The 25,178-nt window shown below is 38.3% G+C and overlaps 3 protein-coding genes across 5 annotated transcripts; all 3 read right to left on the bottom strand.

Moving 5' to 3' along the window:
• tfr1b (transferrin receptor 1b) lies at positions 1 to 11,431 on the bottom strand. Of its 3 annotated transcripts, none has more exons than XM_053611759.1 (19): positions 11,175 to 11,419; positions 8,009 to 8,060; positions 7,683 to 7,902; positions 7,190 to 7,406; positions 6,395 to 6,532; positions 6,231 to 6,312; positions 5,295 to 5,417; positions 5,120 to 5,212; positions 4,882 to 5,021; positions 4,321 to 4,487; positions 4,123 to 4,239; positions 3,929 to 4,014; positions 3,550 to 3,613; positions 3,079 to 3,146; positions 2,918 to 2,988; positions 2,490 to 2,580; positions 1,468 to 1,674; positions 1,183 to 1,347; positions 1 to 838 (listed from the first exon to the last, which is right to left on the bottom strand). In XM_053611759.1, the coding sequence occupies exons 2-19, from the start codon at positions 8,051 to 8,053 to the stop codon at positions 596 to 598; spliced, it is 2,337 nt and encodes a 778-aa protein (XP_053467734.1). In that variant the 5' UTR covers positions 8,054 to 8,060; positions 11,175 to 11,419; the 3' UTR covers positions 1 to 595. The 3 variants fall into 3 exon arrangements, 2 of the variants coding, with proteins under 2 accessions (XP_053467734.1, XP_053467735.1); XR_008384474.1 differs by having other exon boundaries at positions 700 to 838; positions 1,183 to 1,307; positions 11,175 to 11,431; XM_053611760.1 differs by lacking the exon at positions 11,175 to 11,419 and having other exon boundaries at positions 8,009 to 8,192.
• A 2,305-nt stretch (positions 11,432 to 13,736) lies between these two features.
• On the bottom strand, positions 13,737 to 18,681 carry LOC128599804 (C-C motif chemokine 3-like). Its single transcript, XM_053611761.1, has 4 exons — positions 18,439 to 18,681; positions 17,023 to 17,125; positions 16,859 to 16,936; positions 13,737 to 16,765 (listed from the first exon to the last, which is right to left on the bottom strand). The coding sequence occupies exons 1-4, from the start codon at positions 18,515 to 18,517 to the stop codon at positions 16,741 to 16,743; spliced, it is 285 nt and encodes a 94-aa protein (XP_053467736.1). The 5' UTR covers positions 18,518 to 18,681; the 3' UTR covers positions 13,737 to 16,740.
• Positions 18,682 to 22,658: 3,977 nt separating this feature from the next.
• On the bottom strand, positions 22,659 to 25,178 carry LOC128599770 (eotaxin-like). Its single transcript, XM_053611714.1, has 4 exons — positions 24,624 to 25,178; positions 23,577 to 23,679; positions 23,253 to 23,330; positions 22,659 to 23,128 (listed from the first exon to the last, which is right to left on the bottom strand). Exons 1-4 carry the CDS (start codon positions 24,847 to 24,849, stop codon positions 23,086 to 23,088), a joined length of 450 nt encoding a protein of 149 aa, XP_053467689.1. The 5' UTR covers positions 24,850 to 25,178; the 3' UTR covers positions 22,659 to 23,085.

Below are 25,178 nucleotides of genomic sequence, written 5' to 3'. Positions count from 1 at the left end.
TATATATATATATATATATCTCATAATATTAATACTATTATTACTACTACAAATGTAAAATTCCTGCCAATTATTAGATTATTTGACCTACAATGACCGAAATTAAATCAAGTAAAGACATTCAGCAGGATTTCGTAATAACGGAAATAAATACATGACGTTAAGGCTGGACGATATGGCAACAAATATCACATTGCAATACTTGGAATCATTCACGATAAAAAAAATTATAAATTGGGAAACCAAATGGATCAAACAACAATCAGGTTAATCATGGATTTGTTTCAGTGTGTTCTCAAGCAGCTGATGATAAACTACGGCGTTTGAGGTATATATCGCAATATCGCTTTGGTATCATATCGTCCAGCAATAAATGATTATCGACTAAACCTCAGTGTAAATGTCGGGTTAATTATCTATCAATCATCTTTATAACGTTAGCATTAGATTATTAGCCAAACCTGTAATAATACCGTAGGTGTGATTTGTTTAAATTATATTTCACTTAAAAGTCGACCGTTACTGTAACGTTTCATCGTTTCGTTTTAAATGTGCTGCTGGATCAGACCGCGCCTCGAGGCAGAGACGCTGATGATCAGAAGAGGTTGTCCAGAGCCCAGACGTCTCCCGCTAGGTCGTTAGCGCAGCTCTGGATGGTCCAGGTAATCAGCGCAAGCTGGTTCCGGAACAGATCGGTGTCAGAACCCATGGCCTGCTGCGTCAGGGATCCGAGGTGCTCGAGCAGAGCGCCGATGCTGTAATCACCCAAGCCGAAGATGATGTGACGGAACGGGACGTCTCTTGGGGAGACGTACGGAGACAGAAGGTTGTGCTCCACCTGCGGCGAGAAACACACCAGGCTGTTAGAACCACGTTATAACACTGAATACATTCTGACGGCTAGAGTTGGGCGATACGATACGAAACTCGCAATATATTTACATCATGATGCACTTCTCAGTAATATCGAGCTCCATTTGTCCAAAAAAGTTATTTTAATGTTGATTAAATTTTTTTAAACACTATTATTTAACATTTACAAAAAAGTATCATCGAGTATCAAAATATTCATATTTCTGCAATAGAGGAGCACCCCCTGGTGGCACCATCACGATAGGTTTTTTTTTAATGGCCAAGTAGACTTTCACAGGTGCTGGAGTGTGATTGGCCGGTTATTTTTACCCTCATGATGCGGTCGTTGATGTTGCGGCAGGTCTCTGCGACGTCCAGGTCACTGTTCTTAATCTCGTTGTGCAGAGCCAATGCGGCGCGAGAATATGATCCAATCACGGAGGACAGCCACAAATCTTTAAGTGCAAAGGATGCGTTAGAATTAATTGCTGCAACCTGGGTAAAATAAACAAACAAACAAACAAACACCACACCACCACGGAGTCACAGTGAGAAACAGCTCTGACACCTCATCATGAAAAAACATGAATTTCAAAGACTTTTAAAAACTCTTACTTGTTTGATCTGCTTTCCGATCCCACGCACGTTCTTCCTGATGATGCGCGTGTACTCTTCTACGTCCAGATTGAGGATGTGATCGTGGACGAGCCGGAGCACCATCTGTCCCGCAAACTGAGCTGCAGACACGCAGACTTCCAGAAGCTTCTGCTCGGTGGCCGCGTCAAGATTTTCTCTGGTGTCCAGATCTGTTCCAGAAAAGTCCTAGAGCAAGAAGGACATCAAATCAGATTCATGATACTGTATACAGAGAAATATAAATATATACTGTACGTATATTACATATAATATTTCACTGCAATGATTAACCGCATTAATGTGTATAAAATATTCGGAAACAAAAATCCGGTGTGGATAACGTGTTTACATGAACTAAAATATTCTTATATTCATGAAGTTTACACAAGTCTTACATGTATATACTATATAGTTACATAGTTCTGCATTTTAAACAACAGCAGCAAAAGTTCAATGATATTTTAATGTCTAGTAAAATAATTAACAAATGAATTTTTTAAATAAAATATGTTTAATGTTTCTTCTTTTCTGTATTTTAAATGCATTTTTTAAAAATAAAATTATATGCTCAAAACTAATAAAAAAACCCCACAAAGTTAAAAAAAATTACATTTCTTCTCTAGTTTAAAGAAATGTTGGAATGTATAATATAAATTATTCGTCTGTTACTGTTATATTAACTTTTCCAGTTGTGAGATCCATATTAATTTAAATTAAATTCAGCATTTTTAATGTTTATTACTTAAACATATGTTGAGAATATTTATTTTTATTGTTTTTGTGAGGGGGTCGAAAAAAGAGACACTTTCTGGTTCTGTTAGTGCTGTAGAGGTACAGGTAGAGGTACAGGTAGAGGTACAGGTGTAGACAGTAATAGAGATGTAATAAAGGCCGTTATGAGAAAAATTATGGGTGAATTACACGTAAACGTGAGCAGAATTATTAACTCTTAAATGTTAATAGAGGAATAAATAAATAATAAATAATAAATACAAACTCACGCTGTCTGAGACGAAGCGGAAGGAGACGGAGGGAATTCCAGAGAAGGCCAGGAAAGGATACGCTCCGTCCTCCATCCTCATGGGCTCCAGACTGAGAGCAGAATATGCAGACGTTCAGTTTCGGAATAAATTCCTTAAACTACCGCGGTTTCGTCCGTTATTAAAGAACATTTAAAGGTTCAGGTTAACAAATGCACTGCAACTAATAAGTGAATAACTTTATTATTAGTTATAAATGATTGTAATTAAACTATTTGTGGATATTACTGGTGCATGTTATTATACATTTACTAAGATCACTACATCATTATTCAAACCAAGCGACTGGAGCTATTAATCCTAGTTACTTTTCTCTGCAGCATTAAAACTGAAATGTGTTTATGCGGATATTAAAAACTACCCAGGTTTAATTCTGTACTCAAACTCACACTGACTGCTCCCATTTAGAGCCAGCGAAATCCTCAGAGATGGATCTACTCACATGCAGAGGACTCTTCACCTGTATAAGAGATTATTATAGAACAGGTTAGAGACATTGTTTGGGAAGGGGGGGGGGGCTAATACTTCATCAGGAGAAGTAAATTCAAACCTCATCCATTGTGTTCTTCAGGAGTTTGTGTAACAGCGGACTGGAGGAGGCTTTGAACTGCTTTATACCTGCAGGCACACACACACACACACACACACACACACACACACACACACACACACACACACAGACACAGACAGACAGACACAGACAGACACAAGAGATGAGCTCATATTTCCTCACACACAAACACACTCTCTCTCTCTCACACACACACACACACACATTTCCATAGATGTTAAGCAGGAAGTTACTCCTCTGGTAAAAGGTGTGTGTGTGAGTGAGTGAGTGAGTGAGTGTTAAAACCCTCAATAGAGAGGAAACTATAATTAACTTACTTAACTTTTCTAAAAAAATTAAAGCCTAGGTTAAAATATATATAGTTTATTTATTTATATATTTAGTAAATTAAAAACTCAAAGAACCAAACGTGTGTTGTGTGTGTGTGTGTGTTGCTGAGCTGGAGTTTACCAGACACGGTGGAGTCCAGGCTGATGTAGGTGAAGGCTCGGAGGTTGAGAGAGGAGATATAACCCTGAGTGAGAGAAACAGAACAGAGGACATTAGGGTTACACTGCAGGGTGTGTGTGTGTGTGTGTGTGTGTGTGTCTGTGCGTTCCCCAACACGGACTACACTGTATTTTTTAGAATATTTCGCTAACGTCGGTGTTGGTACTGTGGTACAATGGTGTGGTACGGTGTTGTGGTACTGTGGTATGGTGTTGTGGTACTGTGGTACGGTGGTGTGGTACGGTGTTGGTACTGTGGTACGGTGGTGGTACTGTGGTACGATGGTGTGGTACAGTGTTAGTACTGTGGTATGGTGGTGTGGTACGGTGTTGGTACTGACCTCAAGCCATTCTGTAGAACCGACGCTGCCGAAATCTCCAGCACTCCAGCTGGCGAACACGATGCTCCTCCTCGGCTTAAATCCATCTGTAGGAAACGTTTACAGGGTTTACTCTAAATCAGCGTTTATATAATAAATAAATAAATAAATAAATAAATAAATAACCGCTTTGAGCATGTCCCGAGTCTCTTCACCTTTCATCATGTCCCTGACGGCGGTGGCGAGCTCCACCAGCAGCGCCGTGCCGACGGTGGACTTGGCGAACCCGTGGCTGAACGCGTCTCTCTGAGCGCCGAGCACCACGTAGCGATCTGCACAAACAAACCCTGAGTTCGCACGGAACACCGACATGCTCGCGAGCACGGAGCACAGGAGCACGCTTCAGCTCTCACCTGGATCCATGAAGCCTTTAATGACTCCAAAAATGTTGAAAATCTTGGTGTCGGCGAGGACGTTATTAATTGTCACGGTGACGTCCGTCTCTCCCCCCAGCGTGTATTTAGAGACGCCCGGCAGTGTTCCTGCGAACTCTTTGGGCGCGTCCTTTCCTCCCATCTTCCTGCGAGTCAGAAAGCAGTTAGCATCAAACATCAAGCTAACATTAAACACTTCCTGTAAAAACTATTGGCACCCTGGTTGAGTCTCTGCATGTTTCCCCATCACATACCTGTGAAAATGGGCGGAGTTTTATGGGTTATCAGGGTGGAGATTAATAAGTAAACCACTACTGAAATTTTTACAGTATTTACAATGTAACATTTTTTAAAAAAAACAGTTAACTTGGATTTTTTTTAAAAATGTACATTTATTCAGTTGGTTATCATTAGTTTACGTCTCGAACAATTTTAGTCACTAAAACGATTTTAGTAAATGAAAACGAAAGATTTTGTTTGGTTTTTTCCTCCAAAACACAAACACTATAATTTCCTGAGGCTCCGTGGTGTGAAACTTACAGATGGATTTTGCGAGCCGTTTCCGCGGTGACGGTCTGAGCCAGAATCTCGGGGAGACCGGAGGATTTAGAAGGAGGGAACTGGGTGTGGTTGAAGGAAGGAAACCCCGGAGTGTAAGGATCTCCAGTTCCGAGGTGAACCTGGATTTAAAGACAAGCAGAGATTAAATAAATGAAGGGGAAAAAATGAAAGAAGAGAGCGAGACGCGAAGGTGGCGAGAGAACACCTGGACACTCACCTGGCCGAAGAACTCAGCATTGAGTTCGCCCTCATTGTTCGGCTCCCGATAGATCAGAACCGCAGCTAGACCGAAGCGTGCGGCGTTTGCGACCTGGACGACGAGCAGACAGAAGCGGTCAGGACAAAGTGGAGGAACTGAGCTTTCACAGCTGTGGTAAAGAGATCTGACGTACCTTCTCAGCCAGGCTGATCTTTCCAGCTCTCACCAGAGCGATGTTCTCCGTCAGGTTCAGTCTCTGGTTCTGAAGGTTCTCCAGATCTTCTCTTCGGCCGTAGTTAGCGTACACCACCTTTCCCTGCGAGAACATCGGAAGCGAGGAGAAGGAACGATCAAATAAAACCATCACGGATTTACGCATCAACTACGAGTGGAGAAACTCCAGCGAGCTGGATTACACGTGAATTATGGATGCGTTTAGATTAGTAATTTCTACAGCCTTCGTTCATGACTGTTCATCACAAAATGCTTGTTGTAGTGGGCGTGGCTGCATACTAGTTCACATGAGTAGGTCACATGACACAATACGATGTGTGATTCTTACTCCAGCAGACGGAAATCCTGACCTGACGAATTGACTACCCTGATAACAACAAACCTGTATATTTTATCTGTTGTGAAACTGTTGTGGAATGTGCATTCTTCTGGAAGTTTCTCAGTAACCTTGAGACGAGGATATGTTCTTGCACTGACAAGAACATTTAGTCTGCTACATAAAGGTGCTAAAGGTGTTATCACTCACGTAGCGCAGACTAAAAATACAGCTTATATGTCTATAATGTCTACCATGTATTTATCCACTCTATATCCTATGTGCTGAGCGTATATAGAAATTATTCCTGCTTAGACTTGCGGTTACTGCCACTCAAGTGCCACTGAAGAAACACAAACACTAAGAAACTTTTTTTTGTGACTTGATGACAGCTGCTAACATTCACTGCCTCATTAATATTCAAATGAATATTTAAATCTCGTACGCAATTCAAAACCTAAAGTTTTTAATAGAAGTGTTGACACTGTTGATCATTTGCACTGCTGATATGAACATACTCAGGACACTTTTTTGAAAAAGTCTGACAAAACGATATGAATAAAAAGTTTTGGCACCCACCTGTTTGGTTCCCGGTGCGCTGTACGCTAAATACCCTTTTGGTCTTCCTATCTCCTCAGCCTCCATCGACACTTTGTTCTCCCTGTTCATTAACGACACGCCGTGTGAGCGATAAACACACACGACTCGACACACAACACATCAGAACCCGACCCAAAACTCACCTGGATGGCACCTGCAGCTTCACGTAGTGCACATCCATCCACGTGTCCATGCCCAGATTCCTGAACTTCGCCAACACCTTCTCCGCCAGGTCGTGATCTCCCTCACTGCCGGCCTGATGGTTCGGAGAGGAAAACTCCCTGCAGGAAGAGGATGAGAAACGCAGCAGTTACATCCACAGGCCATGTGGATCAAACAACGGTTCACAGACATATGATTTAACATGTTGCACAAAGTTGCCGGATATGTAGCAGCATTTTAGAAAACAACAAATGAAAGGATAATCAGAGCAAACAGCAACGCTACAATGTTTTTTTTAATGAAATAATAAACATTAAAAATATAAGTCTCTTTTAGTTACTTTGCAACTATTGGGTACTTTGTACATATTTTTGTACGCTATATGTTTTTAAATATATATATATTTTTACTTTGCATCATTGTGGCTAATCTCTGTGTTAATATGTTTGAGGCTACTTCGTATCTTTACTTTGTAGCTTTTTTGTTACTTTGTGGCTTTTTGTTGTGTTACTTCATACTGTTTTGTAAATGTGGCCGACAGACAAGCTTCGAAATGCACCAACTCTGACCCCACCCCCGAGTGTCTCCACAAACACCACGGCTGCTTTCTGGAACGATTTACACCCTTCTACTGAAAAATAAGGTTTCCCAAAAGGTGGAACATTATCTAATTAAGAAACTGTAATATACTCTTACGTGTTCTACAGTAATTGGAGTCTGCACTTAGCTGTACAATTTATAAATAAATAAATAAATAAATAAACAAACAAACGTACTGTAAGGATTTGTGGAAGTTTGCAGTTGTGAGTTTCTCTCTCAGCGTGACCGTGACACTGCCCCAGTCCGCAAAGCTCTGAGAGGGCTCGCTGTCCTTCAGTTCAGACTTTGGCTCTTCGTCAGCGTCTTCAGTAGCAGAGATTAAAGTCTCCATGGAGACCGTGGTGTTCACGGTGACGTCAGGCTTGCGGGGCGTCACATAACCAATAAGGTAACCTGATGTGCATATAAAATAACATTTTAAATAAAAAGGCTGAGTGGCAGACATGCTTAAAAAACATGAATATTCATGATGTGTAAATCTTTTTTTTTTTTTTTTTTTACACCTGCTGACCTGCGTTCTGCAGATGATCAACAGTTAATATCACGCTGCACTACATTCAGTTCACTTGAACACAACTTATGGCACTAAAATTGTGTTATTTTCCAACCTAATTACGGTAAACATAAAGCTTTAACGTTTAGTCTACAGATAATTCTAGAGAACCTCACCAGCAATAAAGAAGAAGATAACGATGAGCGCAATCTTGGCCACTTTGCTCCACTTCCTGTTTGGTTTACGCTGTCTCTGAGCGAAAGATCCGTCCATTTCCTCTCCTCCCTCGGACGAGGACTTCAGCTCCACTGAGATCTCATGACCATCGATGATCTGATCCTGATCCTGGTCCTGGTCCTGGGTCAGGTCCCTGTACCTGCCGGTCTCCTTACGGAACTGATTTCACACAGAACATCCATTATTCAGATCAAAATCTCTCTCTCTCACACACACACTTCTCTATAAAAACAGAACTGTTTCTTGTCAGAGAATCACCACTTACGATGTTTGAAAACTTCACGTTTCCTTGATTGATGCATCCTGCCATTATGGACCTGGAAAAGAAAAAGATTAATTATAAAATAAAAGATGAATTCAATGCACAACAGCACGAGTAAGTCTACGGTGCGTTTTGAGAATCAGACTGATGTGGTGCCGTTATATACACATCGAACCTGCTCCAAGGACAAAGGTTTAATTTTTAACTCATCAATCCAAATAAATAAATAAATAAATAAATGGCTGATTCAGAGCCAGGTGTAGATGGAAGAGAAAATAAATCAATAAATCAGGAATGAGATCAACTTCCAGCAGACACGCTGATAAACAACAACAGTTAAATAACAAAGAAACAAAATGAGAAAATTGCCAGTTGTAGGCATAACAAAGTTTAGAAATAAGTAAGTAAGTAAACAGATAAAAACTCTCAGCTCACACACAGGTAGCGATGAAATAAATAAAATGATGATAGCAATAATTAATAAATAATAGTAATATAAAACACATTCAGAGCCAGATGGAGATGTGGATTTTTTTCAATTGGGAATAAATAAATAAATAAAAACCCAGAAAAAGACAGGCCACATATCAATGGAAAATAAATACAAACATAAAATAAGAATAAATTAATACATTTAAAAAGTGTTTATATAACAGCACTGAAATGTGGTGGTGGGGTTTCATAAACTGGTTCATTTTTCCTGGGATATTCAGAGAAACAAGCTTTACTGTGTGTGTGTGTATGTGTGTGTGTGTGTGTGTGTGTGTGTGTGTGTACGTGCGACAAACAAAGGCTTTTTTTTCTTAAAACTATCAGTTTATCACAATCTGGAGAAGAACATGTCCGGCAGCTTCACTGTACTTAAAGACACCTGTAACTGAACACATTTCATCACCAGGTATTTCCTGTTCATGATTTCAAAACCTAAAAACCTCAAATGGCAGAAAACTGAAACCAGACAAGGAACGCCACTAGCGCAGCTGTTTCCCCACAACGCCACACAGAAAGGCGCGAAATCTTCAACTGTCACTTCCTCACTCGCTTCGGCTGCAGAACTTTCACAGGTCCCACCTCGTTAATGATTAACGACTCATTTACCGACTTTAACGGCTCACTGTTTACTGACTCACGGGGCTTACAGTCAGCACCAACATCAGCATTAAAAATACAGAGATATAAGAACGCTAGACCAGCGCACACGGGGGTTTACAGAACACTCGTTTCAAAAGTGGGCCAAGAGCTTCAGCGGTGTTTCGGGTGAAAAGACGCACGCTCGTTATCTGACATTTAAGAGTAGTAATGATTTCTGTACGAGGAACATCAGAGGAACTCAGGATGATTTCCTCACAATAAACTCTTTCAGAGCTGGAGGCATCATCTTCACAATATCCTCGACCTGTATGAAATATGACCGAGGAACACACAAAACTCTGTTTCCTCCAAAAAAGCCTCCTGTTTCAGAGTTACAGTCAAATCACACAACAAAATCTAAGAGATAAGAGCGAGGCACCAGGATGGCACCAGGACTTCAGGGTCACCATTACGCAAATCAGAGCTCATGTGGTAAACACTACTACTAACACTGATTCAGAGACAGTAAACTGTATATATATATATATATATATATATATATATATATATATATATATATATATATATATATATAAATAAAAGGAATTATATGTAAGAATAATATACAATAATAAGAAGAATAAGAATTGATTGAATTCCTAAAACCCTCCTGGCACTGTTCTCAGGTTGTACACACAAATAAAAGTGGACAACACGCCAAGATAAGAGCAAGCAAGGCGCCAGACTGAACGCGACTCCATTACGTAAATCAGAACTCGTCCTACAGACACTGCGGTTTAAAAATTAAACTACAAACTTCAAATTAAACTAAAGTTTTCACAAAGAAGCTGAGTTTAAAGGTTTAACATGATGAATAAGCTGATCACTTCACATTAAACTCATAGGACTTCCTGTGTGCAGGGAAAAGATCAACATTTCCCATTGATAGATGTGGTTTTTTTCTTCTATTGTGTTCTATTTCTATTATCATTTAAGACTATTGTACTAAAAAAATGAATAATAAAGCAACAGCATGAGGGAATTTTAACAATTAATCTACAGGTGTCACAAAAGTCTCCATACACAGGGGAAATAAATACTTTTCAGCAAAATGTCATACAAAATTGTTCATACTTAGTTTATATTACACATACATGCATATATATATATATATATATATATATATATATATATATATATATATATATATATATACATATATACACACACACACACACATACACACACACACTTTTTTTTTCCAGACAGCCTTTAAGAACACCTTTTCAATTCATTCTTCTTTTGTCAATCATTATCATGGCTGGATCAACTAGTCAGCAAATATTAATTCTATTAAGGGTGCCAATAAGTTGCATAAACAAATTCATTAATAAAAAAAGTTTAAATATTAATGACCTGTTTGCTCCTTGTCATGAAGGGTGCCAATAATAATAATGCTGGAAATTACAATATAATAATAAAAATACTACTACTACTACTACTACTACTAATAATAATAATAATAGCAATAATTTGAGTTTTATATTAATATACAAATTCTTTTTCCATACTTCCGCCTTTTACCGTTAGCGCGTGCAATATTGTGTACACTTCCGGTTGTGATGACATAAAGGTCGTTTCAATGAGCAATGAGGACAAAAGTAACCATAGAAATAAAAAATGCAATGACACTGACCAAGTAAACTTTATTAATCAATAATTAATGCATGTGAATAAATGACAGATTTCAGTCTGACTCTGACAATACATTTAACAGCACGATGCTAACCGAGCTAATTTAAATATAAATATAAATATTTGTAAAAGTTCCATCTCAGCAGATAATAAGTCTTCATACTTTTACTAAAAAAGAAGTCATATATTTATATTTTTCAGTATCTAGCTTGCAGAACTGATTCAGTTTGGACAGCTAGCTAGTTAACTGGTTATACTGGTAAACTGCTTAGCATTTTCATTGATTCACGATTCGCACAAAATGGCTGAAACGTCAGTCTATAATGCTACAGCTTAGATAACAGACATCTGTTTTTAATCTACGCTACGTTCATTATATTATTATAACCTTAAAATGTCTCACCTTTTAATCTGGAATTAATAAGAAGCAGGAAGCAGTTAAACCATTCGCGAGATACGCGGTCTGTCTGTGTGTGTGGTGTGGCTGATCCGAACCCACGAGTCATTCAAGAACGAATCGGTTCTCTGAGAGTCGACTCCCATATTTACATACATTGAGTTAATTCTCACCTATTCCTAGGTACTCTGTTTCTCCCTTTCTTTCTTTCTTTCTTTCTTTCTTTTTCAGTTCTTGCTTTTAACTTGGTTCTTTTCTCTTCTGTTCTGTTATTCTGCATTTTACTTCTCTTGTCTATATCTTTATCCTGCATTTTCACTTCTTCTTTCCAGGGTTTATCTTATTTCTTTCTCTACTCTCTTCATCTCACTTTTTTTCAGCTGTTACTTTCAATCACACTCTTGTGTTCTTCCTTTTTTCCCTCCTCTTCATGTAATCATTACTCATTGATGTCTCATTACTCAGTGACTACGTTCACATGCAAAAATCAGTATTCCGATAGTAATTTGGTAATATTCAGCAGTATTCAAATTAGTCTCGAGTCATGTAAACACTGCAGTCCGATTGCCCGATTCAGATTAAGACAATATTCTTATTCCCCAGATTCCCACCCCTGGAACACGCTTATTTTAGTATGAAATTTGCTGTACGTAAACACCTTATTCAGAAAAACCACTGAAAGTAAATATACGTGCACGCTCAGTCTGCAAGGAATTGTGGGTAGCAATGACAGCATCTTGAATCTCCAGAGGAATATCCTGATGCCTGTTCGCATATAAACATCGCATTCGGAATATGGCTGCAACCCGAATACAGACCTTAAATGGAATTTGATGTGCGTGTAAACATAGTCATTGTAATGGGGGATTGGCCCAAGTACAGAGCCAACTATAAACTGATGTTAACCAAGGGATAGAACCTAGAAAAGTACGGCTAGGACATGGGAAGCGAACTGAGGGAAAACCACACCCAAAGAGGAGCTACCAACCCAACACAAACAAAGAACTGGGAGTGTGTCTAGTCAAAGAGGCTGGAGAAGAGTAAACAGAAAAACAAAAGACCAGGAAGGACTGACTTCCTCAAGGAAAGAAGCCAGGATGGATATGTTTTTTTTTTTTATTGTAAAAAAAGTAAGGAACTAGAGAACGCCAGAGAAACCCCAAGAGATAAGCTCCAGGAGGACTGGTCTGACAGAGAGAGATGAAAGCATTTTTTTTTATCAAATTACAAATTTAGCCTTAGTCTCAGTACAGTAATGAACACGGAGAACTCAGGAGTGTTTGAGGAACCTGTAATCAGCCTTTAAACAGGTGAGATACAGGAGGATCTGGTTCCCAGTAATTACTGAGAGGCACCTCTCCTTCTTTATTCAAAAGTCATTCAGTTATTAACTCTTTCCTTTCTCTTCAGGAAGTAAAGTCTTCCACTGAAAACTCTTTTTCGTGTTTTGCGGTGTGTGTGTGTGTTTGACTCAGCCATGTGAATGAAGCAGGTTTATTACTGCAGATCAGTGTATCAGAATAATAATCTTTCTAATAAAGAAGCACAGTAGCACAAAAACATTACTGCAATGAGGCTCAGTGTTTTTGTCAGAGCCCATGTTCCTAAACACATTTAGTAAAATTCACTGCAAAATGTTATTCTCTCTTCATTAGAAGGCAGAGTGAGCTTTCATTAAACACTTTCAGCCCTAGTTAATGAAGTTAAAGAAGAACATCACTGATCTGATCAAAATCTAGGGGAAAAAACCCCCAAAACGAGTGATTGGGAGCCGGAAGAGTCGACTCTTACGGTTGATCCGACTCTGCAGCTGTGGCAACCCGATCCGCGTCTCCTGGACGAGCTGCGCATGCGTGCAATTAACACTGAGTTTCTTTCGCATCAAACAGCGGATACACTGCGACTCCTTCCATAAATGTTACATAATCTTCTCCTTAAATGTGTTAAACAACACATTTTAAAAAATGTATTTGTTATTAGTTTTAGCTTGAGTGGAGCATCCCTGTGAATACTGTTACTATGGAAACGATAACCCTTTCATGTTACAGCTGGAACTTCAGTCTCGATGTTCTACAGAAACACTGGCATGAAGTAGTTTTTATATTTGTGTTCTTTCGTTTTTTTTTGTCCCATCCTTGTTGAACAGATGATTGTAATTGTTATATGTCCATTAATCTTATTTGTGTGTACACTGAACGTGTAATAAAAATCATTTCCAAAACAAAACACACTCAAATCCTGTAAAGATTGGATTAAATCGAGCGCGTGTGCAGGTACAGATCGGGTCGCATCGTCACTACCTGATTTGCGCCCACCGCCCAACCTGCACTGCGCATGCGCTGGGTAGCCACACCCGCCCCGAGAATCTGCACATGGCTTCTTCAGTGGTGTACTCTCAGAGCAGCACGCGCTCAATGGCTGTCAACTTCAAAATAAAAGTTACACACAGGCGACTCCATGTTTAAACTTTGTTTGTTTGTTTGTTTGTTTTAATTTGTTTCAGTAATATAATAAGTAAATGAAGTCATTAATACAATAATATATAAGTAAGTACATGAAGTCCTGAAGTTGAATCTTTGAATTGTAATACATGAATTTAGCTACCAGAAGTATATAAGTGGTCAAAGAATAAACAAATAAATCAATTAAAATAGCTTAATTTTCACATCATTCCAATTTCCCGATGGTCCAGTCAAGGAGATGGGATGTCTTTTCAACTTTCTTGTTGTATCTGATGTTATGCAAGGATTCATAAAACAGCTTTAAGTCTACTGTAAATGATGTAAGATTAGATTTGGAGGAGGTTAGTCTTACTTTGTGTGGCCTAAATTAAATGTTCTGAAACACTACTAGAAGCCTAATGGAATCATATCAGCGTCAAAGACCTGTAATATACAGCATATACTAGAAGGAACTCATCGATAAGAAGTCATTTATGTAAAGCTTGGAAAAATCAAATTCAGAAGTCTTCAACAACAAAGAAAAGGTGTATGATGGCAGATGAGAACTGCAAGACTTGTGAAGTGTCCTGGAATGGGCTTCTTACATCTTATTAATTATTAAATATTTATTCAAGGTTTTCCAGGGGTAATTTTTTTAAGGGATAATTGAGGAAAAGCTTCTTTCCATGTGAGAATTCCTTGTGGAATACTGCTCTGATCAGCGGTTAGTGTCTTTCTAACGTGCTGTGATTCTCTCCAGTTGTTACCAAGCTGTTTTCGTCTTCCTGGTCGTAGCCTTGCCTAGTTTACACTTTTTACCCTTTGCCTGACCTCTGCCTGTTTATTTACCACCATCTTGTGTAATGTTTTGGAATTGTCTGCCAGTGTCTCTAATAAAGCTGTTGTTTACCTGCACCTGCGTCCATTTCTGTCTCTTCATACATCAAAGAGATCTAAAATAAGACAGATATTATGACGCCAGATTGAGCTAACATTAAAACATTAAAAGGGAAATGTCCTTGCATGTCAACTTCAAAGTGTCTAGATGTGAGAATATGCAATCAGATCCACTCATCTCTTTAATGAGGACCCTTTGATCCCTTAATCTGGTTTCCTCATTCCTCATTCCCCCTGCTGTATTTACTGAATTTTCTTCAGGCCTTCGTTATCCAATCACAGTCAGAAAAAAGGAATTTGCTAATTGCATGATTAAGGTTTCCTTGCTTGTAGTTTCTCATTTGTAAGTCGCTTTGGATAAAAGCGTCTGCTAAATGAATAAATATAAATGTAAGATGACTAAAATTGCTTTATAGGATTTATTTAGGCAGTTTTATTTAATAAAGCACAATAAATCTGCTCACATCTGCTAAAAATGGTGCAATGTGTTTTAGTTATTGTATATTATCTATCTTCCTTTTTCTTCTATACATTTAGATTAGTATATTCAAGTATATATTAGTATATATGTAAATTTATAAAAATAAAAAATAAAAAACCCTTTTCACCATTTTCACCATCATCTCAAGTCATAAGCTAATTTGTGATAGCAGGGTGACATTAGAAAGTTGTTTATTTTAAAATAAAAGTATTGTGCGACTGTTAAGATATTTACATAGTGTTTTTTCTGCTTTTTTTTTTTTTACCACAGCTTTCTTTATAGATTGTTTTATATAGAAGGTTTAACACCTTAAATATGCAAAAACAAATGATTAGATTATTAAATTTAAAAAAAGGATAGCCTGACCCTGTTTTTCTAAAGGAAAAGAGAATTGACTGATAAAATTGTCATTTTTAAAGAATGTAAACTATCATGTTTTTTGAATTTTAAAATAATTCTAAAAAAAATCTAGAGTAATAGTCCAAACTGTCTGAAAATGGATGAGATATCATCAGCATGATTAGGTTAATTAGTTATGAACTGGTTAGATCTAGTTATAGCCTATAGACTAATATAATACTAACTTGTTAACAAACCTGGCTACTGGTTTACACAATACAGGAGTTTTAAAATACCTTTATTTTGTCATGGATGGAGCAGAGAGGGTTAAAGCTCTTGCTCAAGGTCCCAACAATGGCAGTGTGGTGGTGCTGGGGTTTGAATCCCAACCTACTGATCAGTAATTGAGAGCTTTAACCATCGAGCCACCTCTGGAATTGTTAGCTAGATGCTAGCCATCTTGCTAGTATCCCTCTTTTGAGTTAGACTAATTATGGCAATTTTTTTCTTTTTCTGTTAATGATATTCAGGAAATCATTTAAACAGATAATCATAACAGTATATAAAGGTAAGATACAGGACATATTATAAGAGATGTGTGGCAGCGCTAGTTGTAGATCACCTGCAACACCCTTTCTTTTCACGTGCACAGTTTTTCCCTTCAACATGCAAATTAGCATGTGTTGTTTGGGATCCTACTTTCAGGTGGACTACAGGTCAGCTCCTGGGACACTCTTGATTTTCAGACAAAAAAGTGTACAAAATGCCCTTTAATAGAAAAACACCTGAGCACATAAAATGTGTTTGGAGTGAAATATTTCATCAGCGATGCCATGAATTCAAAAATGGAAGTTTTGTGGATTTTAGTATGAATATGTCGGCCTTAAGGTTCTCTCTAACGTTTAGAAGAGATACGCAGTCAAAACGTACAGTCTCTCTCTACCACCGATGCGGATCAACAATTCTGATGACATCATTCTGCACTTCAGCTTCTCATCAGATTTTCTGTCCAATCAAACGCTCTCTAGAATCTCTAGTGTCCCGCCCCCCAACATTATAAACATCCCCTTGCCCGAGTTGCACTTGTTGAGCGATTGGCTATTTAAAAAGGGGGAGGAGCTATTCGATATGTCCTGCCCTGACTGGCTGTTTCAGTTGAAATTCCATCAACATCAACACTTCGAATAACTTTACGCAGAGATGAAGCGAGGGCCGCTGCACCTCGATCAGCACGGCATTGTGACTAATGTAGGAAAGAGTTCGGCAAAGTTAAATATGTTTAAGCTGAAAACCTTAGAATTTCATTACAGAAGGAATATACTGTAGGATGCCGTCAAAAATCGCATGCTAATGATAAAGATTAATATGTGAATTATTTTCCCGGACGAAATGTCATCCTCACTTCAGCCATCCATCATTCCACCATTCCAGCCTTTTCCCTAGAAAGAAAGAGTTTTTAATGCTACGGTTGAATTTGTTAAATAGAAAGTTTCTGAAAAAAAAACAAACAAGCAAACGACAGTATATCTTACCACAGGCACATGATCCTCTCTTGAGTCCATTCCATTTTGGGATCAGCGCAGATGAATCGCCCATCCTTGGTCTGAAAACTGCAGAAAAATACAGAAATCGTAACTTTGAATATAAAAAATAAGTAATTACTGTAACACACTGTACAACGTGCGGCGAGACTCACATTATAGCTCTGATGTCGCAGCTTCTGTTGATTTCCTGGATGTAGTAGCCTTGCAGCCGGCCGCAGCGTACAGGCCTCCGAGTGTAGGAAAAGCAGCATCGTGCTGTAAGGTATTCCGATTATTTACAATATTTAGAAATATCAATGCAACCATGATCGCACTAATTCAGTCCCAACATGATGATGTGTTTAATTCTCAGCAAATCCATGCCTCGTTGACCCAGGACATCTCGTTAAGCGTTAACAACAATGCAAAAAAAAAGATTAGGGTTAAAAATACTGTCATTTTTAATGATATCCAATAAAATCCAATCAATCAAATAAAACTCCATCATTAGTGGTAGAAATAGTAGAGTTTTTATTTTTATTTCTAGTCCTCACAGTCCTAATTCCATACAGGTCAGGAGTTCAATTTAAGTTTATTTACTATAGTTTATTCATTTAGCGGAGGCTTTTATCCAAAGTGGCTTGCAAATGAGGAAAAACAAGCAAAGCGATAATATCAAGCGCAGAACAATACAAGTAGAGCTACCGTTCAAGATTCTTAACCGTGTTCTAGAGAAGCCTAGCAATTAAACCACAATGCAAATTCTTTCTCTGACACGTATCTACTTTCTCTTTTCACAATTGTGGCCGTGGCTTATCATGTAAACGCTTCTACAGCCAACAAGTTGAACAAGTTAATATCGCACGAATGCGTGTTGCTTTATTTAAATTAGTCAGGTGTAAAAGTTCCTTCCAAGCTTTATTTTTCTTCATGGCATCTCAATGCACATTTAATGAGACGTCTTATATGACAGGAGGAGATGACACCGTGCTTATTATCCTATTACCCTTCCAGTAAACAGGAGTTAATCGCAGGTAGGAGCTGAAGGTGTGAGCGGGGAACTGAAGGAACGTCGGACCGCACGCGCTGTAGCATTGGGATCGGGTCTGAGAACCCGTTCGAGACGATCGTTTTGGGTTCGTCAGACCTAATCTGCATAGTTGAGAAAATCTTAAGTTATAATCTCGCTGCTGCTGAAATCACGGCTGTGGTTCACATCGTTTAAGGAATAAACAACACAGTGTAAACGTAAAGGTAACACACACATCAAAATCAGTTTGGAAATCTCTGATTCTTTGGAACCTCTACGTACATCAGCGCCGACACCTGCATGTATAAACCTGAGAACACTAACAATGAATTAGCCATTGTTATCTAGCAAATAAATAAAACTCTCCTAACCATGCGTGATTATTCCTGCACTATTGCACTCTCTGTGATCAAAACATGAACATGACTCAAACGCTGATGTACATCATGTTAGGAACAGAATCTAACATTCAGGATGTGTTTGACATGTTTGTTCTATTTTTACTAAAACAGAAACAGAATATAAAGGTGAAACATGACTGTAGTTTTTGCAAACTCACCAGTTTCTGTGTCCATGATGAAGGCACTGAGGATAAGGATGAACAGAAATGTCCCAGTGGGAAACTTAAACATGGCCATGATGTTGTGTCTGTCTTTTCCTTTCTTTTATTCTCTCTGAGCAGGTTTACAAAGCAGAGCGCACATATGCGTGTGTGTGTGTGTGTGTGGCAGAGCATGTGTGTGGCACAGAGCGTGTCTGTGTGTGTGTGTGTGTGTGTGTGTGTGTGTGTGTGTGTGTGTGTGTCTATGTGTCTGTGTGTGTGTGAGTGTGTGTGTGTGTGTGTGTGTCAGTCACAACTCATTCATGGTTCAGCTTCAGTGTGATTGAAGGTAGAAAAAATTTTATGTTCCTTATTTCCGCATTCCTCCTGCTGTAATCTTGTTTTTACAATCTTCACACATTTGTTATCTAATTGTAGTTGTATATAAAACGACACGCATTGCATCTGAGAGTACAAAATGTTTAGGACAAAATGAAGACTACAAAATGTATTTTATACCAACAAGATGCTGGAGTCCTGATTTATTTCCACAATATCGCACAAGCAATAAGTGCTGTTCTACTGAATACCAGCACAGCTGTGACCGGGCCACAGGTACTCACAGGTACTCACAGCCGTGCTGCTATTCATTTTTGCCTTATTGAATATGTAATTTGGGGCAGAGTCAATCAAAGAGATTCCTTTATCAACAGCAGTGTGATTGATCACTTTGGGAACATCCGAAGGGCAGGTAATACATTTGTCAAAGGTTGCTTCTCCCAATTATAACATTCACTAGGCTTTAATAAGAAGAAAGTTGATCAGGATTATGATTTAGCATCTTCAAACGATCAAAACATTTCTTAATATATAAGCATGACTTATGCCTCTGAAACAGCTCTGAGCCGTCAAGCAGGCCCGGATTAACACAGTGTGGTCTGTTGTGGATAAAAATGACATGAAATAAACATGAGGGAGACCTAGTATGAGTAATATGTAATTTTATTGAAAATTCACAGAACTGGTGGGTGCATAATCTTGAGGAGAGCGGTAGGGGGAAGAAAATGGGGTGTGTCCTGGGGACATGGGATAGTCAGCAAAGGTGAAATAAGGAGATCACTGAGAGTAGGGCGGACTGACAGGTGAGAAGAGGGAAGAATGGTCAGAGCCCAGATCAGAGAAGGTGACATCATCCTCAGACTGAAAGCTGGAGGGAGGGTCTGTCTGTGTAGAGGCGTCAATACACACATTCACGGGGTGGAGTCTGTATCGGGGGGGGGGGGGACGACCCCGCATTTCCATTTCCAGAGGGGGTGCTGCGAAGAACGTTAAGTAGCACCATGATGTCAGCAGTGAGATGCGCGAGCTGATAGTGAGTGTTCAGGTCCAAATCCAGCCCCTCCCGTAAAGAAGAGAAGGAAAAATGACGACGGGCACCTAGACACACAGAAGCGGTATTAGGCGGATATTGACGAATTGGATTCACACTTTAAGATCTTTTAAGAATAACACACTATGGTTTATAAGTCACAAAGAAGTATAAGAGCTGAGGAGTGCAAACACACACACACACACACACACACACACACTCTCGTACAGTCAAGGGCAGGCATGTAGACGTAACCCACACACACTCTCTCTCTCTCTCTCTCTCTCTCTCTCTCTCACACACACACACACACACATAACATTATAACTTTATAAGAATAATAAAAAGGAGTATTAAGATATTATAAGGGTAATATAAAGAGTAGTAGGATATGTAGGATAGTAGAAGGGTAATATAATGATATTATGAAGTAGGAAGTACAGTAAACCATTTTGCAAGCAGTATAACTATATATAAAATAGAGATATAGAGCAAATATGAAAATAAATTGTAAACCAGAAATACAGAAAAATGTAACTTACTCATAATTCAGATGGTGAAGATTCTTGTCTCGCAAGGAAGGGCTTAATTTTAAGTGAAAACCATGAGGAGCCATTTATAAGGGTAGCTGAGTCAAGCTGCCCCCGCGAGATAATAGTGAGACCAAGGTCTCTCTAAATTGTTTTGTCTCTCTCCACTTTCGAACCTAATGGTATCCAGAAAGTCCTCTTTCAAAACATAATGGTAAATTTGATAAGCCTCTTTCAAAACATAATGGTAATGTAGATGAGCTCTTTTTTAACCCTATTGGTATTGATATCATAGTCTTTCTGAAATATATTGGTTATCTACTGTGTAAATACAGTATAAATACTGGAGCTTGAGCTCCGGGTGTCAGATCACTTCTGAGAATTCTCATCGGTGTGGATCTCGTGTGGTGGAACAGAACCAATAAATCTGTACCCTTGCTTCTTCTCACTCACGGCTGGTGTCTTTTTTTCTATCTCCAACTGGGTTTACAGATGTGAGTATTTGCTTCTATGTTGAATTTTAAGTGTTTTTGGGTAATAGGCTAAATTTGGGCCAGCAGGTCCCAGGGTGAAATTGAAATTTACTCTGGCTACAAAGACATAGATTTACATGAAATTCAATCTAAAGTACAGGCTCACTGCACGTACTACAGACAAATGTAATACCCAAACAAAAAAGCTGCCACAATTGATAGACATCTGCTTACAAATTCCATCCTAGCTCTTGCACTGATGCTCAGATCTGAACGCAACTCATATGCCAATGCAACACGTCATCATAAATGGCCTGTACGAGGACTACGTACAAAACCCTTACAGATTATGTCTAAAAACAATCATCGCACACACACACTAAATATAAGGCAAGTCTGAGAAAGTCTGTTGTAAGCAACATATGAACAGCTGGATTCATCACCACGGAGACATCACCAACTGAGCAAGCAGTTAAAAGACAAAACTGTTCCACAAATATCAACGTTGCATATCTGCACAGAAATAATGTTCAATCACTCTTACATTCAGCAGAACATTGACTTTCCTGAAGTCGTCAATTAAATCTTTAACTTTACTTTTCAAAATCTGAAGAAAAAAACTTGCGATCGTGGGTATGTTGTGGCTATGTACCGTGATCATTTTTTAGTTTTCGTTCCACACAACAGATTAACTGATGCCTGTCAATTCTGAATTATTCTGATATGTTAGATTGGTGCCAGCAGCACTGCGTCACTGTGGACTCGACTCGTACTGGGGGGAAATTCTTTATATATATACAGTGAGAGAAATAAGTATTGGACGTGTCAACATTTTTTTCAGTAAATATATTTCCAATAAGGCTATTCATATGAAATTTTCACCAGATATTAACTGTCCATCATGGATAGACCTTCCAGCAGGACAACGATCCAAAACATACAGCAAAGGAAACTCTCAATAGGTTTCAGAGAAAAAAAATCAAGGCCCAGCCAATCACCTGACTCGAATCCAACTGAACAAGATTTAAAGACAATATGTTTAGAAGAACGGACCAAAATCACACCTGAATACTGTGGCCCATTAATGTCTTCATTCAGGAAGCGTCTTGAAGCTGTCATTACAAACAAAGGTATTAAATATTAAATACATTTCAGTTAGCGTGTCCAATACTTTTTCCCCGTGTCATTCCACTATATTACACATAACTTTATTTATGGACTTTAATGTTGTGAATTTTTTACATTTCCGGATTTCTTGAGTTAATACCGATGTCTGGTGAAAATTTCATGTGAATAACCTCATTGGAAATATATTTACTGAAAATATTTGTTGACGTGTTCAATACGTGTTCAATGATCCCCCATTGTTTATTTTTATATTCTCTCTCTTTTTCTCTCTCTCTCTCTCTTATATATATATATATATATATATATATATATATATATATATATATATATACACACACACATACACACACAAAATTTGGCCCTTGTCAACGTCACTCAGATCCTTACGCTTGCCCATTTTTCCTGCTTCCAACGCATCAACTTTAGAGAACTGACCGTTCACCTGCTGCTGATCTTTGTGATCTTGGACTTGTTGGATATAAGTTGAGCATTTCAGTGTGATATTTTAATGCACAGACTATCAAACACGGTCCAATTAACCAGAGTTTAAATTGTAATAGTAATGACACACCATTCCCAGATTGTTAACATCAATGGAGAGTTTTAAGAAGTCCAATATGGTGGACCCAATGTTCTTTTAGAACCCCAAATTTTTCTCCTTTTATTTACCGTCTCTTCGACTTGAACACGTAAAATATTTTAAAAATCATATAAAGAACAGGGTGAAGGCTGTGCTTTTTCATGCTGTGCTTTTTATTAAACAAAAATTTAACATAATGTGCATTTAATGTGGTAAGTGATGCTTGTTTTTTTTTAGCATCCTCATTTTTTTGTTATTTATACAGAAGGAAGAAGTAAATTTTCAAACCACATTTTATCCATCAATACAGTCTTGTTTGTTTTTCACATTTACAATTAAAAAATTATATTTATATATAAAGCAAAACAAAATATGGATGTATTAGAAACTCCCTCAGCATTCTCTGAGTATTAGGGTACACAATATGTGAATGTGAGACTGCGGCTCCCACAAGGGGCCAAAATTCTAATAGAAGCACATCTTTAAGATGCTCTAATAAGAGGAAAATAAAGACTTCATTTGGAAGAAAGAACTGATAATCTTAATTCTAAGGCTGAATTAAATGTCCTGAGCTGGAACTCATCCTCAGTTCAGTGTCCCAGACTTCCCCATTACTGCAGCCTTCTTCCTAAAAATAAAAACAAACAGTAGTTTTAAAAAAAATTTTTTAGTGAAAGTATTGTTCTTGTGTGTAGAATAACTTTTAAAAAGCTGAATTGCTTTCACTGGGCTGATAAAACTGCTTTTCTCACCGTAGGCATGTGACTCTGTCCTGAGTCCATCTCATCTTCGGATCAGCGCAGACAAATTTACCGTGTCGGGCCTCAAATCTGCAGAAAATACAGAAAAGTGTGTGAGTTAAATGAATTATGGAACTACCACAGTTTTACTGTAATACTATGGTTTTATTATGGTACTGTGCTGTTATGGTTTTGCTACAGTACTTTATGGTAACCATGCTAAGCATAACACTACCATGGAGCTACTATGGAATCTCATGGTAACCATGGTAACTGTGATACTTCATTAAAACTGTCATAGTCATCATTTTCTTTCAGTGTAGCGTTGAGACTCACATTATAGCTCTGATGTCACAGTTTCCGATGATTTCCTGGATGGTGTAACCTTTCAGCTGGCTGCAGCGAATGGGCCTCTGGGTGTAAGAAAAGCAGCATCGTGCTACGAGACGAAATGAGACGAGATCGTAGTGATTAATGATATTATTAGATTATATTAGATTCAACGTTACTATCATTGTGCAGAGTACAAGTATAGAGCCAATAAACTGCAGTTAGCATCTAACCAGAAGTGCAAATAGCAATATGTCAATATATATACATAGACATATAGAGAGAGAAAGTAGAGACCAGCTCAGTGCAAATGACAAGATACATATATAGAAGATTCATTGTACAGAGAGATGAGGTATATATGTCTGGTGACCATCAGGTGACTGTACAGGTGTACATGTAGTAATTAGTCAGTAATGTTAGAGAGGTAAGATTGAGAATGATGTGTAAGGGCCAGTACCATGGTAGTGCTACTTTTGACAATTGGTACTTAAGAGTACAAACAGCATTAATACTGTACATTACAGGTGTTTTTTGAAACATGGGTCACAGTGGGGTGTACAGTTCAGGCTGACAGCTGATGGGAATAATCTCTTCCTGAGTGTGCTAGATCTTTTAGATATATTAGATCATTATGATCAGATATACTAGATGTGATACCGCATGTCCTCTTGTGCCCTTCATGCAGATTTAATAAATATCTCATGCACATGAACTGAATCAGGTATTTTGGTCCGTGGGGTCCCGTATGTTCTGTTTAATACTCCGCAACACACATCTTGCTGACGCAAGATTGCAACTGCTCTCTTGCAATCTTGATATTAATAATTTACAATATAATCAGTGTTTAACTTTAACTTTGCTTGTTAATAAGAGATGGACAAAATTTCACAGGGAATAAAACCACATTTTAGTGTCATATAATAAATAATAAATAAATCAACTTTTTACTTTCTGGCCCAAATGATTTCAACATACATGCAAAGCTTAATCTATAAACCTTATTCATTAAAAATAAAGATGATGGAATTAAGTATATTTTTCTAATCTCACCTGTTTCTGTGTCCATGATGAAGGCACTGAGGATGATGATGAACAGAAATGTCCTACTAGAAATCTTAACCATAGTCATTATATTATATCCGTTTTTCCCTCTCTCTGTCTCTCTCTGTCTGTCTATCTCTCTCTCTCTTTTTCTCTTTCTTGGTAGATGAACAGTGCATGTGTCTCTCACAGAGCGCCTCTTTTTTAAACCATATCTCCTGGGACTTTCCCACATGGATATCTTTGGTGTTTTTTTGTGTGCAATCACCTGCTGGATTAATCTTTCCGCATTCCCCCTTCTGTAAACACGCCTACCTGGCACAGACTACAAGCACAACCTGATCATGACCTAAATTCAACTCTCTAATGTTGTGCATACTGTACATACACCAATCACCTATAACATTACAACCACTGACAGGTGAAATGAATAACATTGATTATAACATTGATTATAACGGCACAGCGGGTGGGATATGTTTATTAGGTAGCAAGTGAGCAGTCAGTTCTTGAAGTTGACATGTTGGAAACAGGAAAAATGGGCAAGCGTAAGGATCTGAGTGA

The sequence above is a fragment of the Ictalurus furcatus genome, chromosome 23, assembly GCF_023375685.1.
Source record: "Ictalurus furcatus strain D&B chromosome 23, Billie_1.0, whole genome shotgun sequence".
NCBI lineage: Eukaryota > Metazoa > Chordata > Actinopteri > Siluriformes > Ictaluridae > Ictalurus > Ictalurus furcatus.
The sequence above is the reverse complement of the archived record's forward strand: the minus strand, read 5'-3'. Positions and strand labels throughout refer to the sequence as shown.